Source organism: Pogona vitticeps, chromosome 4, assembly GCF_051106095.1.
Source record: "Pogona vitticeps strain Pit_001003342236 chromosome 4, PviZW2.1, whole genome shotgun sequence".
NCBI classification, from domain to species: Eukaryota; Metazoa; Chordata; class Lepidosauria; order Squamata; family Agamidae; genus Pogona; species Pogona vitticeps.
Window position 1 is genome coordinate 236,300,157 of NC_135786.1, and position 17,423 is coordinate 236,317,579.

Consider the following 17,423-nt stretch of genomic DNA (forward strand, 5'->3'; position numbering starts at 1 on the left):
GTCGGCTTTGCCTTACATTCAGATTGTTGTTTAAACCTGTCAAAAGCTGGCATTCCAAGCCAGAAGCATCTCTTAACAAATGTTGCTGAAGCTATCTGACTCAGAGCTGGTTGGGATACAGTGGGAATTACAGTCCAAAAGGTAACTTTTTGGAAGTCTGTCCATAATACAGAGTCAAATCTTTTGGGAAGTAAAGCAAGCTCGGAAACCTTCCTATCTATGTTTCACACTGCTACAGCCTCTAAAAGGAAAGGTCTCATTCAGTTTGTTACATGGATGGGCAATTATGAAACACTCTCTCTAATCTATATGTTCGGTGGTGCCCCTTCTTTTATCAAGGACCTGGGGAACAACCTACGTGTATGCCTCAGAGAGCCTGTGCATTGGTCTCCTGAGTTTAAAAAAAAACAGTCACAAAATGAAGCAAGATGCAAAGCATGTGCATTGGGGGAAGTGCTACAGAGTTTGAATTTCTGGTAAAATTCCTTTTCACTACACAGTAGAAGTACAGCAACTCACCGAGGAGAATAGCTACGAGTTCTCCAGATTGTCCACCCCTTTCTCATTAACTGGCACTGAAGTCTCAATAACTCATTTGTAGGAGGAAAAAAAATAGAAACCATTTACTGACAGTTGCTTGAAATTACAGACTTCTGTATGCTGCTTTCTTTACTGCACTCATACTTAGCAACCAACTAAACAGATCAACAAACAACTGCCACCAACCAATCATACAGAGGGAAAAGACAAGCAGCAGAGAGGAAGGACTCTCCTTCAATTTAAAACTTGGAAGGAATAATTGGCTAGTGCTGGATAGATATACTATCATCTACAGCCATAAAAGTTCCCCCCAGCCACACAAACTACACACAGCATGCAAGGTTTCACATAAAACTCCGTCAGTTTCCAGGAGTGGGGATTAAAACTCCTGAATCCATTGTTACTGTAGCTTCCTTCCCATGCACACTAAAATCTGTCAATTTTCTGCAGCAGTTATAGGTTGTGTTCATTGTACAATCAAACCTTACTGAGCCCTGTGGAGTGGTAATTAAACTGTGATGGGTGGAAGGAAGGAAGGAAGGAAGGAAGGAAGGAAGGAAGGAAGGAAGGAAGGAAGGAAGGAAGGAAGGAAGGAAGGAAGGAAGGAAGGAAGGAAGGAAGGAAGGAAGGAAGGAAGGAAGGAAGGAGCTGATGATGGAAGGAAGGAAGGAAGGAAGGAAGGAAGGAGCTGATGATGGGTGGATGGATAGAAGGAAGGAAGGAAGGAAGGAAGGAAGGAAGGAAGGAAGGAAGGAAGGAAGGAAGGAAGGAAGGAAGGAAGGAGCTGATGATGGAAGGAAGGAAGGAAGGAAGGAAGGAGCTGATGATGGGTGGATGGATAGAAGGAAGGAAGGAAGGAAGGAAGGAAGGAAGGAAGGAAGGAAGGAAGGAAGGAAGGAAGGAAGGAAGGAAGGAAGGAAGGAAGGAAGGAAGGAAGGAAGGAAGGAAGGAAGGAAGGAAGGAAGGAAGGTGCTGATGATGGGTGGATGGATAGAAGGAAGGAAGGAAGCAGCTGATGATGGAAGGAAGGAAGGAAGGAAGGAAGGAGCTAATGATGGGTGGATGGATAGAAGGAAGGAAGGAAGGAAGCAGCTGATGATGGAAGGAAGGAAGGAAGGAAGGAAGGAAGGAAGGAAGGAAGGAAGGAAGGAAGGAAGGAAGGAAGGAAGGAAGGAAGGAAGGAAGGAGCTGATGATGGAAGGAAGGAAGGAAGGAAGGAGCTGATGATGGGTGGATGGATAGAAGGAAGGAAGGAAGGAAGGAAGGAAGGAAGGAAGGAAGGAAGGAAGGAAGGAAGGAAGGAAGGAAGGAAGGTGCTGATGATGGGTGGATGGATAGAAGGAAGGAAGGAAGGAAGGAAGGAAGGAAGGAAGGAAGGAAGGAAGGAAGGAAGGAAGGAAGGAGCTGATGATGGGTGGATGGATAGAAGGAAGGAAGGAAGCAGCTGATGATGGAAGGAAGGAAGGAAGGAAGGAAGGAAGGAAGGAAGGAAGGAAGGAAGGAAGGAAGGAAGGAAGGAAGGAAGGAGCTGATGATGGGTGGATGGATAGAAGGAAGGAAGGAAGCAGCTGATGATGGAAGGAAGGAAGGAAGGAAGGAAGGAAGGAAGGAAGGAAGGAAGGAAGGAAGGAAGGAAGGAAGGAAGGAAGGAAGGAAGGAAGGAAGGAAGGAAGGAAGGAAGGAAGGAAGGAAGGAAGGAGCTGATGATGGGAGGATGGATGGATAGAAGGAAGGAAGGAAGGAAGGAAGGAAGGAAGGAAGGAAGGAAGGAAGGAAGGAAGGAAGGAAGGAAGGAAGGAAGGAAGGAAGGAAGGAAGGAAGGAGCTGATGATGGGAGGATGGATAGAAGGAAGGAAGGAAGAACAAATGAACAAACAAACAAAAGACAAAGCATATGTTCACCATAACCCTGTGGTTTGATGTGAAAAAGACATGAAAGTTGTCAAATGTTAACTTTAAAGTCTGGGAGCCTTGATGTGGGTGGGGGAACTGTGATGAAGGAGAACAGAGAATGAAGAGATGTAAGATTAAGTTAAAACTCTTCTGTGATGCTGCTTTTTCCAAGGAATTGTTTGGAAATCTAGAGCAAGTGCTGTCAGGTTAAATATCTGTCATGTTGAACAAAAGAGCTAAACCCAGCTTTCCGCTCTCCTCGGAGGATGCCGAGTGATTTGAATGCAGAAAGAATTCTTCCCAGTAAATCAAGAGAGACAGAAAGGGAAGGGCTGCTTTCGGAGCAAGGATCATGTCAGCATTATCACCCTTGAACGGAATAGTTTATTTTAATGGCCTGCAGACTTCTGGGAGTTGTAGTCCAAAAACAGAAGCTGGCTGCCTGGGGAATTCTGGCAGTTTGAGCCCAAAAACAGAAGTCCACTCATTTATAGAAATACTGGCTAATTTTTAAGATGACATATGATTTTGCTGCACCTGATTTTTTAAAATTTCCTCTCCTGAAGCAAAGGCATTCTTTTTTAAAAAATGCACATATCAAATCACAATTTGATATGACAGGAAGTGCGATTGTTGGGCATGGATCAGGGGCCTGCAAGATGGAGAGAGCCCCCCCCCCGCGATTCTGGTGACACCTGCTTCTCAGTGTCCAACAACGCTGGAACCCTATCTCAGCAAAGCCATCTGCCGCAGTTGGCCACCACGTGCGATTATTCCTCGGAGCGTGGAGGTCAATTCATGACGGCTGAACTGTGATCAAGATACGATGCAATGCCTCTTCACAGCTTTCCACCAACCTAAATGAGCCAGTTAGAGAAGACCTTCTCCACCTTTGTTTTGGCCATGACCATCAACACAATACGAAAGAAACCGAGGCCGGATCAGGATTGTATAAGTTGCATAATGAATCTTTTAAGGTGGGGTGTGAGGAATGGTTTCCAAGCTGTGGCCCCTTTCAAATGTGACAGGGACCCCCCGGAGGGTCATACGGCCACTGTTGAGAATGGCTGATAGAGGATTGTAACTGGGTAGAGTCCGGAACCAACATTCTCATTCTCCTGAGAAAGAGAACCAAATTCACCATTCTTACCAAGGAATACAGATGGCTTTGCTGCCTTCTAAGTGACCACTGGAAGGACTTCCAGAACTTCTCACAGAAATGTACTTTTTTTTCCTGGCTTTTTAATAGATCAAAAAGCCCATTAAAGAACCAAGAGAACCAAGCATCCTTGAAAACTCTGAATATTAGATTTATAATTGAAATGCAAACTGCCCTTTACGCAACGGTGGTGAACTTGTCACATTTATGCTTTTCCTTGTTGCTTTCTGCTCGGCAGCATTTCTGAAGGAAATCCAGATAACCAGAAGAAATCAAGTTATCATGCTGTCCAGGATATTTTGTGTGAAAAGATTTTTTCCCCCTACCTTTGATTTGTTTATTAATTTATTCATTACATTTGCAGGCCGCCTTTCTCCCAGTGAAGGATCAGCTTTGGTCCAGAGTCCCAAGCTTAAGAAATGTTGACCATCAGTCAACATTGACTTGACAACATGCAGCTATTACTATTATTATCAGATTGCTTTTGCGACAGACACTTAAAGCCTCATCAAAATGGTAGGGTTGCTTTTCAGAACTTGATCACCTACTTTCTGACGTTGCATAGAATATGTTCTTCCTTTCGCCCCCAGTTTCTGGAACTCAGCTCCTGCTTCAGTTACACTCTGATCTTTCCGATGAATGACCTCCAACTTGCCTGCAACTCTCTATAAACCTGAAACCTGACTGATTGATTGAGATTTCAGAATTCTCTCAAAGGATATCCAGTTAGAGCTGGCTGGATAGCTCAGTGGTTGAGATATCTGGCTAAAAAGCCAGAAGTTGGGAGTTCCAACGGTACCTCCTATGCCGTCTGGCTTTGCACAACCTGCACAGTACCGGGGGGGGGGGGGGCAGAAGAAGGGAAGGGTAAACCACCTCTGAATACTCTTTATCTGGAAAACCCTGAGAAAGAGTCACCGTAAGTCAACATTGACTTGACAACATGCAACTATTACTGTTATTGTTGAGTCCAGTTAGCAGAGAAGCCATAGCTGAATAGAAAAGAAACTTTTTTTAAAAAATGCAGGATTTCACACATTCAGTTCTCTACTCAGTCCTTCACATCCTCAGCTGGAAGGATCATAAAAGGATGAGAGCCAAAAAGGATGAAGGAAGTTCTCTGTCCCTGATCAGTTCTGGATCTCCAATGCAAGGTGCAATGACATAATCCCCAAGAGATGTTGGTCTACCTTCCGCTTCACCATCCCTGGCAAGAAAGGCCAGTTCCTCTGGAGACAGCTGTGCCACTTCCTAACAGTGAGTGCTGTTGAATAATAGCACAGCTGTCTCCAGAGGAACTGGACTTTCTTGCCAGAGATGGTGAAGCGGAAGGTAGACCAACATCTCTTGGGGATGATGTCATTGCACCTTCCATTGCAGTCAAAGTCTACTATCCTGTAATTTCCATCTATTGGTTCTACCCCTACCATCCAGAAGAGATCAGGAGACATATTCTATGGGAAAGGCCTTCAGAACTTACAAGATAGGTACATCTCTCCTTGACCTTCTCTTATCTTGGCCAAGCATACTCAGTTCTTTCCACCAATCTTCATGGAACCTGGTTTCCAAAAATCCTTTTAGTTCTCCCCTCTGGATGTGTTCGAGTTTCTCACTGCTTGTCTTGTGTGCATCTAGAACTGAACAAAGAACTCCAGGTATGGCCCGACCAGGGCAAAATGAAATGGGTTTTTCTGTTTTTGACACAGATTTTTAAAATAACATTTGGTATGTATTTTTTTTTTTTTAGCAGCTACATTTGATTGGGCACTCATCCTCAGTTTGTGATTGACTGTCATGCTTAGGCCCTCCCTATACAGACTGCAGCCGAGCCATACCTTCTTCATCCTACATTTCCATCTTTGATTTTGAATACCTAAATTTAGAATTTTCCAAAATTTGCATACCAAAATTCGCATTTTTATTTTGCATACCGAAATTTGGGATTTTCCAAAATTTGCATACCGAAATTTGCATTTTGATTTTGTATACCTAAATTTGGGATTTCCCATCTATTCATCCATGGGAATGAGAGAGACTTTTGTTTGGTTCTAAGAAGAACCACTACCAATCCAAGTTCACAATCCTGTGATAGACCAATCACTTAACCCACTAATAAGCAACTTCCTTTTAGAGATGGAGACAAACCACTGGTTTAGTTCATGCTGGTTTGTTTTTCAACCAAACAGGTTTAGAGCACTTCCCTGCCCCACCTACTCCAGTAGGTGCACATCCAGAGGCAGCACCCAGAGGAGACAAGGCAAGGAAGCTGGGAGCATCACCTCTGAATGGGTGTCTGCCAGAACAGATGAAGATGGGGAACGCTGATCACCTGCTCATTCCAAAAAAAGAACCATTCCAAACTGCCAGTTTGGCAGTTCATGCCCATCTTTACTTCCTATATTTCTTCTCTTAGCAACTACACAATCTATGCATGGCTGTGGGACAGTTGATGCCGTAATATGGCGTGACACCTTGACATCTCAGAATGACAAGGTAGTGACTCAAGCACACGGCATAACAGAGTAACAGACTTCCGCATATAGTCTTCCAAGCAAAGAATCCATCATGTTCTGATAAACAGGAAGCGTCCTCAGCATCATCGGCATTCCCCTGCCATCCTCACTTCAACTGCATGGAGAGAGTTAGCCTTAAGGACCTGTGACTCACGGTGGCAGCTTGGTTTAAGGTTCTTGATCGGAAACAAGAGTCAATGGATGAGTTGGGGGAAAGCTCACCAGGAAGTTAAAAAAATAATACAGAATCAGTGTTAGCAGCAACAAACTATAAGCAAATAGCTAAGCAGTATATTCCTGCTTTAGCTCAAATACGAAGACAATTTGTGCCGCTAGACTCTAGCCTTTTGGAAAAATTAGAGGAGCGTCAGAAGCCTCAAAGCAGCCTACTGTGAAAATGAGTTCAAACAGCGCTGGGACAATGCTACACAGCAATCTGTGTGTTCGGCTTGGGGATGATTTTCCACTCTTCCCGCTCTCATCACACTCCTTACTAACTCCAACATTTTCACACTGCTTCTATTGTGCCAGTTTATTTTTTTTATTCCCTAAGAGAACCGTTTCCATTTTCTCTCTTCTTTTCTGCCTTTCCCGACCATCTTCTATTCCTCTCGTTGCCTTTTGACCTGAGAGGTAGCTGTGATCTCTGTTGATATCGCCACAACTCAGCTTATGAAGGCTGTCACCGATATGATGGCTGATGCCATTGTGATGCTAATTACGTAGGTGGTCACCACTACAGGGCGGTCCCAGCAAATGAAGTCAAGTTCAGAAAAGGCAGGGAAGAAAGAGGGAAAAGGGGGGTGGGGGAAAATAGCTGTCAGGGGAATAAAAGCACAAACAGCACAAGCCCCATCCAACTATTAGAAAGATCTGACAGCGTAAGTATCTGCCCTGTAGTTGCTTCATCTGCTTTGAGTATCAACATGAGGAGATAATTGTTGTAAATAAAAGCTTTGAATACTATCTGGATACAAAGAAATGAATCACAGGCTGCAGTCAGAAAGTGTTGGCTTCATCTTCAGTTTTTCTGGTTTGCCCCCCATGGTTCATCCATCAGAGATGAACACTCTGAGAAGCCACCATCATTCCTGCCTTGCTGAAGCCCATTTATCTCCCAACATGAGGACTCTGGGCTTCTCCTCCTCATGATCCCTTGCGAAACTTCAGTCCAGTACCTCTATCTATAACGCAGTCGGCAATTCATCTGCTGTTTAAGAAAAAGACTTGCTAAATTCTTGTCGAGGGAAGCTGCCTCCATGTGACATCCGGATGAGGAATTTTTAGGCTCTGATGGATTCCTTGCTTCCAAGGGGAGCCCTTGTTAAAAAACTCATTTGCTAGCTTATTGAGGTCTTCCTCCCATGCACAAATGGGCTTTGGTGTCCTTTCTGCTTGAGAAACAAAGTATGTGCATGCATGCATGTGCACGCGCACACACACACACACAGAGAGAGAGAGAGAGAGGGAGGGAGGGAGGGAGGGAGGGAGAGAGCACCAAACATCTGACTCTTTCTCAAAAATGATGCAAACTATCTGTGTCTTATCCTTGGAAGTTCAAGGATACAAGAACAAGCAGCACCTATTGTCATGTTGTGCCAAGTGCATTATCTGCATCTTATTTGTTCTTTTTTCCATTGTTCTGTGCAGAAGGAAGGAAGGAAGGAAGGAAGGAAGGAAGGAAGGAAGGAAGGAAGGAAGGAAGGAAGGAAGGAAGGAAGGAAGGAAGGAAGGAAGGAAGGAAGGAAGGAAGGAAGGAAGGAAGGAAGGAGCTGATGATGGGTGGATGGATAGAAGGAAGGAAGGAAGGAAGGAAGGAAGGAAGGAAGGAAGCAGCTGATGATGGGTGGATGGATAGAAGGAAGGAAGGAAGGAAGGAAGGAAGGAAGGAAGGAAGGAAGGAAGGAAGGAAGGAAGGAAGGAAGGAAGGAAGGAAGGAAGGAAGGAAGGAAGGAAGGAAGGAAGGAAGAATTAGAGAGAAAGAGAAAGGGAAGGGAGGAAGGAAGAGTTAGAAAGAGAAAGGGAAGGAAGGAAGGAAGGAAGGAAGGAAGGAAGGAAGGAAGGAAGGAAGGAAGGAAGGAAGGAAGGAAGGAAGGAAGGAAGGAAGGAAGGAAGGAAGGAAGGAAGAATCCTTCTCATGCTTGTGGTCAAGAACATCAGAAGAGATGGGTCAGTCAAATATATCTTAACTTCTCATGGGACAAGGAGAATAATTTCATTGCTCCTCATTCCGAAAAACACATATCTTATGGATACGTAAATGTGGGGGGAAAGGCCTGAACTGCCGGCTCTGAGGCTCTTAGTGAGGCCTAGCTTCATCGATGTTTCCTCTTCCTGGAGCCTTCTTGGTGATCACAAAACTAGGCTTAGCTAAGCCTCAACGCCTTCCAGTTTTGGCCTTTCCTCCCAAGTGAGTCACATTCAGGATTCTGCAAGGTATGTGTAAGTTAGGCAGAACTCCCAGAACCAAGAGTTATGGGATTTGTAGTCCAAGAAATGTGAAAACCCCAGTCAAGCACCCATGGTTCTCTCTTAACAATGTGACTGCAAGTCAATTTGTGGGGAAATCGCCTGATAAATTCCAGCAGTTTCATCAGTGAAAGGTCCTCTTAAGATGATCTGAAACACAACATCTGGAAGAGCCGAATGCATGTTGTTACCCTGAGGAACCTGCCTTTAGATGCTCAAGCAAAGTCTCCACCGACATCTCAGGAATTCAGAGAAGGGCACCACCGTCTCCCTGGTATAAGCGCTCAACTGCATTTGGAGATGCTATTTTGAGCCGTTTCACTTTGAACGGAGAGACTCATTGACAGAACGGAAAGTGCCCATGGGAAGAAAGTTGCTTAAGATTCTATTTATGCAGACTCAGTGCCTGTTGTTGTCAGAAGGAGGCATCAATTGCACAGCCAAGTCCTTCAGGGAGCTGACGCGTTAATCCAAACAAGCCGATATTTAGTGAAATCCTTACATTGGCTCAAGACGAGAACTGGCTTATTCCTGGAGATTTATGTCAGGCCAGAAGCCAGAAACCACTTGTCTTGAGATAGTGTCAGGTCTCCGATCATCCCTCTTTGATTGCCAAGATGATGAGTTATTTAAGTTGTCTTGTCTAACAAAACGATTAGCCATTTCATCTGGAGCGGTTTCTGGTAGCACTCATCTAGGCATTTCTGAATCTTTATCCACCAGGGACCCCCTGTGTCAGTTGCTCTTCGAAGGAGACAGTCCAGCATATCACGGAAAGGAACTTCATTTATTTGTGAACTTGTCATTAACTTGTCACTACAATGTGTACGGCTGAATGCCGAGCGCCTTATCAGTCCAAAAATCAAATTCTACTTCCAAGAAAGGACAAACAAAATTCAATTTCACTTCTTTATATATAAAATAAAGGTTTACCAATGTTCACCCATCCCTTGATCTTTGGCATTGAAAGAAAATAATAATAAATGGGGCAAGAAAAAATCTTTGAACAGACTGTATTTTTCCATGTATAAGACTATACTTTTGTCTAAAATCTTTAGACTAAAAAATGAGGGTCGTCTTATACACAGAAGTAAGCTGAGGAGAGAGAGAAACAAGTGAAGAGGGAAGTAGAGATCAAAGTGATCCTTCAGGGCTTTGATCCCTGCTTTCCCCTCCACTTGCTAAGCTTTGGCAAAAGGAAAGCCAGGATCAAAGAACTGCAGGATGGCTTTGATCCTTGCTTTCCCCTCTGCTTACTAAGTCCATGAGGTTTAGCAAGTGTAGGGGGAAAGGATCAAAGCAATCCCGTGGCATGAGGGGAAAATGGATCAAAATGTGGGATAGCTTTGATCCCTTTCCTCCTACACCTGCTAAGCCCCACTTAGATTTCTTAATTTTAGGTTAGAAAAGTGTGGCGGTGTCTTATACATGGGGGCGTCTTATACACAGAAAATATGGTAAATTGTGTCTTTCCAATACTATATTTCAAGAGAAGGATTGGCTGATGAATCACAATGATAAACTGCCAATCCCAAATTCTGGAGTCATGATTATATGTCCAACTTTGGCTGGTAGCTCTTGGAGCCCAAGTAAAACATAAAATGGATCCCACAAGTTTGAAATCTGCCCAACCTAATATACGACATCTTGTAGAAGTCAATCAATAGAGCTCTGCAGATGAACAGAACAGGCCATTGTTCTTACTGAATTTTACACCCAATACTAAAAAGGCCTTTCTCTGCCTACCAGAGCAATTCATGGATTTTTAATAGATCAGATTAGAAGTGTAAATACTGCATCCATAGCTATTCCCCACCTCCTGCCAAATCAATGAGGTCCTCCATGTCAGAAGCTGATACCAGACACGATAAACACTCTGCAACTAGAAAAAACGTAATCCAAACAGCTTTGATATTAAACTGGGAAGGTATTACTTTGAAGGATTTAAGATATTAACAGACGCAAAAAAAAAACCCAACGCCATTTCAGAATATTTATGGAAATCACTTGCATAAAGCTTATACAAGCAGAGTAACAAAAGCCGAAGAAATATTATTGAAATCCTACCCTCCATTAAATATGTTGACACTTAAAACCTTTTGCTACATTTATATTGCTGCCGATGATTAAACAGAAAATAACCCTTGACAATTTAACTCATTGAATTTGTTGGCACAGCATGGATTTTTTTTAAGGTAAATGTAAGCCTTTTCACATCTTGGTTTCAAATGTTGATGGGGACCATATACATTGTTATTTATTTCGGTGGTCTAGCCTGGAGCTATTTAAATTAGGGGGATAATTAATCACTGCTTGTTACATCCTTTACTGAATGTAATAATATAATAAAAATAACCTTAGAACTGCAGAGCTGAGAGGGACCCTATGGATCTTTGTTTCCAGCCCCTGTAAAAGAAGCACAGCAGGAAATCGAACCACTGAATTATCCAGCAGTTCAGATATGATTCTGCTCTGTCATCTTAATCTTAAACTGCAGAGCTGGAAGGGCTCCTGTAGATCATCATGTCTAGCCTCTGTCAAGGAAGCCATTCCCATCCATTTTAGTTCACTGATGCCCAAGATGTCAATCTTTATTCTTGCCATCTCCTGTTTGACCACATCCAGCTTACCAAGGTTCACAGATCTTACATTCCAGGTTCCTCTGCAGTATTTTTTTTTTCGTAGCATCGGACTTTCCTTTCGCTTCCAGGCACGTCCACAGCTGAGCATCCTTTCGGCTTTGGCCCAACCACTTCATTAGCTGTGGAGCTACTTGTCATCCTCTGCTCTTCTTCAGTAGGATGCTGGATGCCTTCCGACCCGAGGGGCCCATCTTCCAGCCTCGTATCTTTTAGCCTTTTGTTTCTGATCATGGGGTATTCTCGGCAAAGATACTGGAGTGGCTTTCCAGTTCCTGCTCCAGCTCGATCGCATTTAGTCCACTATGACCTCTCTGTCTTGGGTGTCCCTGCACAGCATAGCCCACAGCTTCTCGGAATCACTCAAGCCCCTTCGCCACAACAAGGCATCAATCCATGGGGTTAGTTCCTTAATCAATTCTTGATCCACATCAGGTTGGGTTTGTAAAGCAGTTGCTTACACTTTGAGCCAGAAACAGATGAAATATTTTATAACCTGTCTGTATCTGTTTTGAATGCATTCAGTTTCTAATCTCTATAAGTTCAATTTCGGCAATATTCTGTGAATATTTTTAATATAGGGGAACTTAAATTTGGATTTATACACAACTTTCCCTTAAATCTGCTTTAAGCAACTTTCCTTGGCATATAAATACATTTACATTTATGGACATAACTTTAGCTTTGCCTAATATATGCATACTTTCCTAAGGGTTACTTTTTCTGTATGCAATTTCCTCCCACATACACCTTTCTGCAACATAATGTTCCCTGACATAGAGACAGTTGCATGTCCTTTCTGAGTCCTGGACTGCACTGGAAATGTGGATGAGTGGGCAGTGCAAAAGACCTTTGTGCTTTGGTCTGATGAGTCAAAGAAGTACAGAGGTTTTTGATGTTGTTGTTTAGTCGTTAAGTTGTGTCCAACTCTGCTTTTTAAGATGCTGTCTAGGTTTGTCATCGCTTTCCTCCTAAGAAGCAGGTGTCTTAATTTTGGGGCTGCTGTCATCATCTGCAGTGATCCTGGAGCCCAAGAAAGTAAAATCTGTTAGAAGTAGGACGTGTCAAATAGAAATGTGGGTTCACTAATAGTTTCTTGGTTTTGACTTGGGTTTTAAGACAGATGAAAAGCAACCCTTTCATTGAATGTTTCTCCAAAGTATCTAAACAGTTATTCCTGCTGAAAATGTTTGAGAGTCTGTACACACAAACCAAGCGTAGTATTAAAAAACACACAGATCCACCATAAATACACAAGTTACACTTAAAGGTAAAGGTAAAGGCTCCCCCTGACAATTTGTCAAGTCGTGTCCGACTCGAGGGCGCACTGCTCATCCCCGTTTCCAACCTGTAGAGCCAGCGTTTGTCCGAAGACAAAGTTCTGTGGTCACGTGGCCAGCGCGACTAGATATGGAATGCCATTACCTTCCCACCGAGGTGGTACCTATTTATTGACTCGCATTTCAATGCTTTCGAACGGCTAGGTTGGCAGGAGCTGGGAAAAGTGACGGGAGCTCACTTCGTCACATGGATGCGATCTTACTGGTCTTCCGACCTTGCAGCACAGAGGCTTCTGTGGTTTAACCCACAGCACCACCACGTCCCAAATTACACTTACTCTATGAAAAAAAAAAGGGATAGATATATGTCTGTTGTTAACTTACAAACATTATATGCTGCAAGGTCATTATTGGCAGTCATATCTTTGCTATTGGGCAAAGTGACTAATTGCATGCTGTGTCTTCTAACTAGTTACTTCTGCGACGTCAGTGTGAGAGTTTCTCATGATCTCCAAGCCAGTTTATAGATATGATGACATTTCAAACAAGGTATGAAATTTGTGGTTAAATCTTTTGGAAAACTTCTCATACCTCACTTCCCCCTCATCCTTTATGAATTCACCAACAACATCAGACCATGGCCGAAAACACAACTTCAGACAAACTTCCCAGCCATTTTCTGAAAGACCTCTTTTCCTTCTCTTTTGGTCATGTGACCTTTGGGATGCAGAGGGATGTATAAAACCTGTGGCCATTTTACTACATAATTAAACTTCTACTTTAAAATGTAATAAACGGTAATAAATAATAAAAGGTATCAAGCAACCAAATGTTTCATCACAACTCCATAAAAACTTCCTAAATCATGGGGGTGTTGAAGGAGAAATAGGTGCCCAGCTTGGGAGGGGTCAATGATGGAAAAGTTCAAATGAATTGCAGACATTGATTTCTGTTTCTTGATGCCACAGAATGCTCCAGAGTGAGACCACAATGGAGAAATAAATGCCTGTAATTCATTTGACCTTTTCCATCATCTCTCTTACTAAAGATGAACCCACCGAGGAAGGCGTGTGCATTTCTAGGATTTTCCATGATTAGAGCCACGGAAAACACGTGCAGGAAAGAAACCAGCACCTCGTTAATAAGCTGCGACTTGGGGTCAAGACTTCCAGGATTTTCCCTACGCAAGTGCAAACCAGTAGTAGGATTCTGGCCCACTGAAGAGAAGAGAATGGCATGTAGACAGAACACACACCACAGAGGCAGAGGGTGGAAGGTGCCCAGTATGTACATTCCCATAAAAAAAACAACACTCACAGTGTATCACGCAGTTCGGGTGTGTCGTTGGGTGTCCCAAGGGACTTAAGGCTCCTTTCCAGAGATGTCACTGTCAAAAAAGAGAGACAATCATGATGTAAACAAACAAACCAACCAAAAATGAGTTACAGGGAAGCACTCTGGATCCAACAATTTAGCAAACCAGAGCCATCTTGACCCATGGCTGGGCCCCTCGGCTTTCAGGTCTTTGGGACCCCTCCAACATGTCAATCTTTCATCTCAGCAATCTTTTGCCTTTGCAAAAAATAAAATAAAATAAAAAATAAAAAACTGGCAGGCTCTAGTCCCTTGCCTTAGTCAACCATATGAATAATACGGTCTTGTGGCAACCGTAAGCCCAGTCATCCTCAAAGCAATTGAAAAGAAAAGAAGGTCATGAAGATCCACAAGGGTTTCTGAGACCATGTTTTGAAGGATGTGGACCATTCGTGGATATGCCATATCGACGCTAAAATGTCCTTTTCACCCCTCAGTGGTGGTTGAAGGGCAGCTGCTAAGAACTGCACCTGATGATACCCTTTTCACTTCCAGAACCATTATGAGTGTTACATTTCTGCCAGCGATCAGATAATGTGGGATGGAGAACTTATTGCCAAATGAAATGTGCTAGTCTTTTAATACTCAGGAATCAGGATGTTTCAGGTCTCCTTTAGCTTATTTATTGATTCCACACAGAACTAGAATGAAAAATTGCCAATAAAAAGCCATGCTAACTCATCAGCAGAGATCCATGAAACAGAAGTGTGAGGTTGTTTAACTCTCACACCTCTACACGGACGGAACAGACGACATATGCAGTTCTAAGATGATGATGATTTCATATGGAACTAAACCTACAATGCCGGCATCTTTCAAAATTTCCTGCTGAACAATTCCGAACGACGTCTGGAATCCCACTGCTGCCCACCTAAGATATGCCTAACTTGCTGCAGTGGCTAACTGGGGTGCACCTCGGTTGGGCAATCATCTGTCACACGATGAGGCATTTGACCCCAGCACGCCCCATGTTTGTAGGGCACACAATATTTAAAGGAATAACACTGCAACTTTATTGTTACATGGTCGACACCAGTGGGGTCCCCAGATGGACTGCAGTTCCCACAAGCCTTCACCACTTGCTGTGCTGGCCAGGATTTCTGGGAATTGCAGTCCAAGAACATCTGGGGACCCCAGGTTGGAGAACTACTAGCCTACACCACCCGCTGTAGCGATGTGCTCCTTACTTCAGTTACTACATCTCCCAAACTACTTCGACACCGATGTGAGATACTTAGCTAACATTTCCGAGTTTGCAACCCAACTTTTCAAAGTTATTGACTTGTGAGCTTGCGTGCGGACCTTTGCCAAGTGTTGACACCTGGTGCTCTCCCTGCTTACCACTCTATGGAATCTATCTCACACGTTGGACGTCCAGTCCAAAGGCCTAAAACGAAGTTTCCGTTATCCCTCTTTCTAGATTTGCGAGCGTGAAATTCTAGGAGTTCACAAACCCCGGTATAATTTGGGGCTATCACACGATGTACATTTATGAGTTGTATCATACCAAAAAATTTGTTACTCAGCGATGTATTTTGCACTGCCTATATAGCAGACAGGTTATATATATTATAATAATGAGTGCTGCCTAAAGTGCGCTCACCACATGGGAAGACCTGTGACATTCGGACAGCGTATTGAGATTTTGAAAGAACTGGTGAGAGGTAGTCCTTTCTGGAGGTCCCCTCTTATGCCCATGGATGTCTGTGCTAATTGTCTCATCTTGCGCCCGCCTCCATGGCCTCTATGCATCAAGCAGAAGTTGAACCCTGCGCTACCGTCCATTTTCAAGATGAAATGTGACAGCTTCTAAAAATATGTCAGGGTCAATTAGACCTTCAGAGAAGAACCTCATGCCACAGTGGGAGAGTGTCATAATAACACTGTCAGAGAAAAGCATGATGTATAGAAGTGAGCACAGTCAACGTTTAGGAGACTTTATCGGAAGTGTCCCACAGAAGAGGAAAAAAGGAGAAACGGGTATGTTTCATTTATCGCTATTAGAAATATTTTTACCTCGCTTTTTTCCTCAAGAAGGACCCAAGGCAACTGACATCATTAAAATACAATATTTAAAGCTAAGAACAGTGAGTATACAAATACTAAAAAGGATCAAACAAATACCACACACACAAACACAAATGTAAACCAAAACAACACAAAACTCATTCAAAGCAGCAAAGTACAACAATCAATTTTTAAAAAATTGCACTCAGGCAGCCAATCATTCAGGGAAAGCTTGCCTGAAGAGGCTGGTCTTTGCCTGCTTGCGGAAGGACAGCAAAGATGGGGCCAGCCTGACCTCCAGTGGGAGGGAGTTCCAGAGTCTGGGAGCAGCCACAGATAAGTCCTTGTCCTGTGTCTCCATCAAACATATCTGTGAAGATGGTGGGACCGAGAGGAAGGCCTCCCCTGATTATTTTGATACCTGGGCAGGCTTATAAAGGGACATGGTCCTTGAGATAGCTTGGACCCAAGCTGTTTAGGGCTTTATAGAACCAGCACCTTGAATTCAGCCTGGAAACGGATCGCCAGCCAGTGGAGCTGTTGTAACGAGAGGGTCCGGTGACCCCTGTGTGTTCAGCCCCAGTGAGCAATCTGACTGCTATGTTTTGGACCCACTGAAGTTTCCGAACACTTTCCAGAGGGAGCCCCACATAAGAGCGTGTTACAGTAAATCAGCTGGGAATAACGCGAGAGAATAGGTGGAGCCCTGAAGTCTCGGGCCAAAGCTTAGATGGCAGCTTCTTAAAGTTGGACATAGATTCCTCATGCAATATTTTTTAAAAATTGCCGGCTTCTCCCACAGTTCTGCAAGCAAATGGTACTCAGTGAGATAATGCCACTGCATGGCCATCATTCCATTGTTGAGAAGATGACAGAGAAGAAGAAAAAATAATAATAATACCTCAATGCTTGGAAGGTTGTTATTTTGAACCACCACCTCCAGAAGGAAGGAGCTCAAGGAAGCTACAAGATAGGATGTTAGGTTTTTGGTCCTCCTAGCCCCCCACTGTCAACACAGAGCGGCAGAAGGTTTCAAGGAATTCAGCCCAAAATATTCAGTCCAAAAGTCTGAAAACCTCAGTGGGTCCCAATATATATAATATCCAAAGCAACATTTTCATATATATGTAAATATTGCTTCCGATCGTACAACATGCCTGCAGAGTCTCTTCTTTGCTAAGGCGTGTATGTGGGCCCCATGGTTTGACAATGAAACCGGTCAGGCCAAGACCAAGTTGAGCGCAGAATCAGAAGCTGGAGACCCCCAAGCCCCAAGAGGAAATGCCAGAACTATAGCTCAACATTTTTGTTGTTGTTTAGTCATTAAGTCATGTCCGACTCTTCGTGACCCCCACGGACCAGAGCACGCCAGGCCCTCCTGTCTTCCACTGCCTCCCGGAGTTGGGTCAGATTCATGTTGGTCACTTCGACGACACTGTCCAACCATCTCATCCTCGGTCGTCCCCTTCTCCTCTTGCCTTCACACTTTCCAAACATCAAGGTCATTTTCAAGGAGTCTTCTCTTCTCATGAGATGGCCAAAGTATTGG

The 17,423-nt window shown here is 43.6% G+C and overlaps 1 protein-coding gene across 7 annotated transcripts in view; it reads right to left on the bottom strand.

The window, feature by feature from the left end:
- TSNARE1 (t-SNARE domain containing 1) overlaps positions 1-17,423 on the bottom strand; it is a 434,224-nt gene that overhangs the window by 266,480 nt on the left and 150,321 nt on the right. For all 7 annotated transcript variants that reach the window (XR_013544395.1, XR_012087019.2, XM_078392020.1 and 4 more), the window contains exon 4: positions 13,811-13,880. Coding sequence is in view for 5 of the 7 variants with exons in the window: in XM_078392020.1 (XP_078248146.1) it covers positions 13,811-13,880 (70 nt within the window). In the remaining 2 variants the exon portion in view is untranslated. The remainder of the gene's footprint in view (positions 1-13,810; positions 13,881-17,423) is intronic.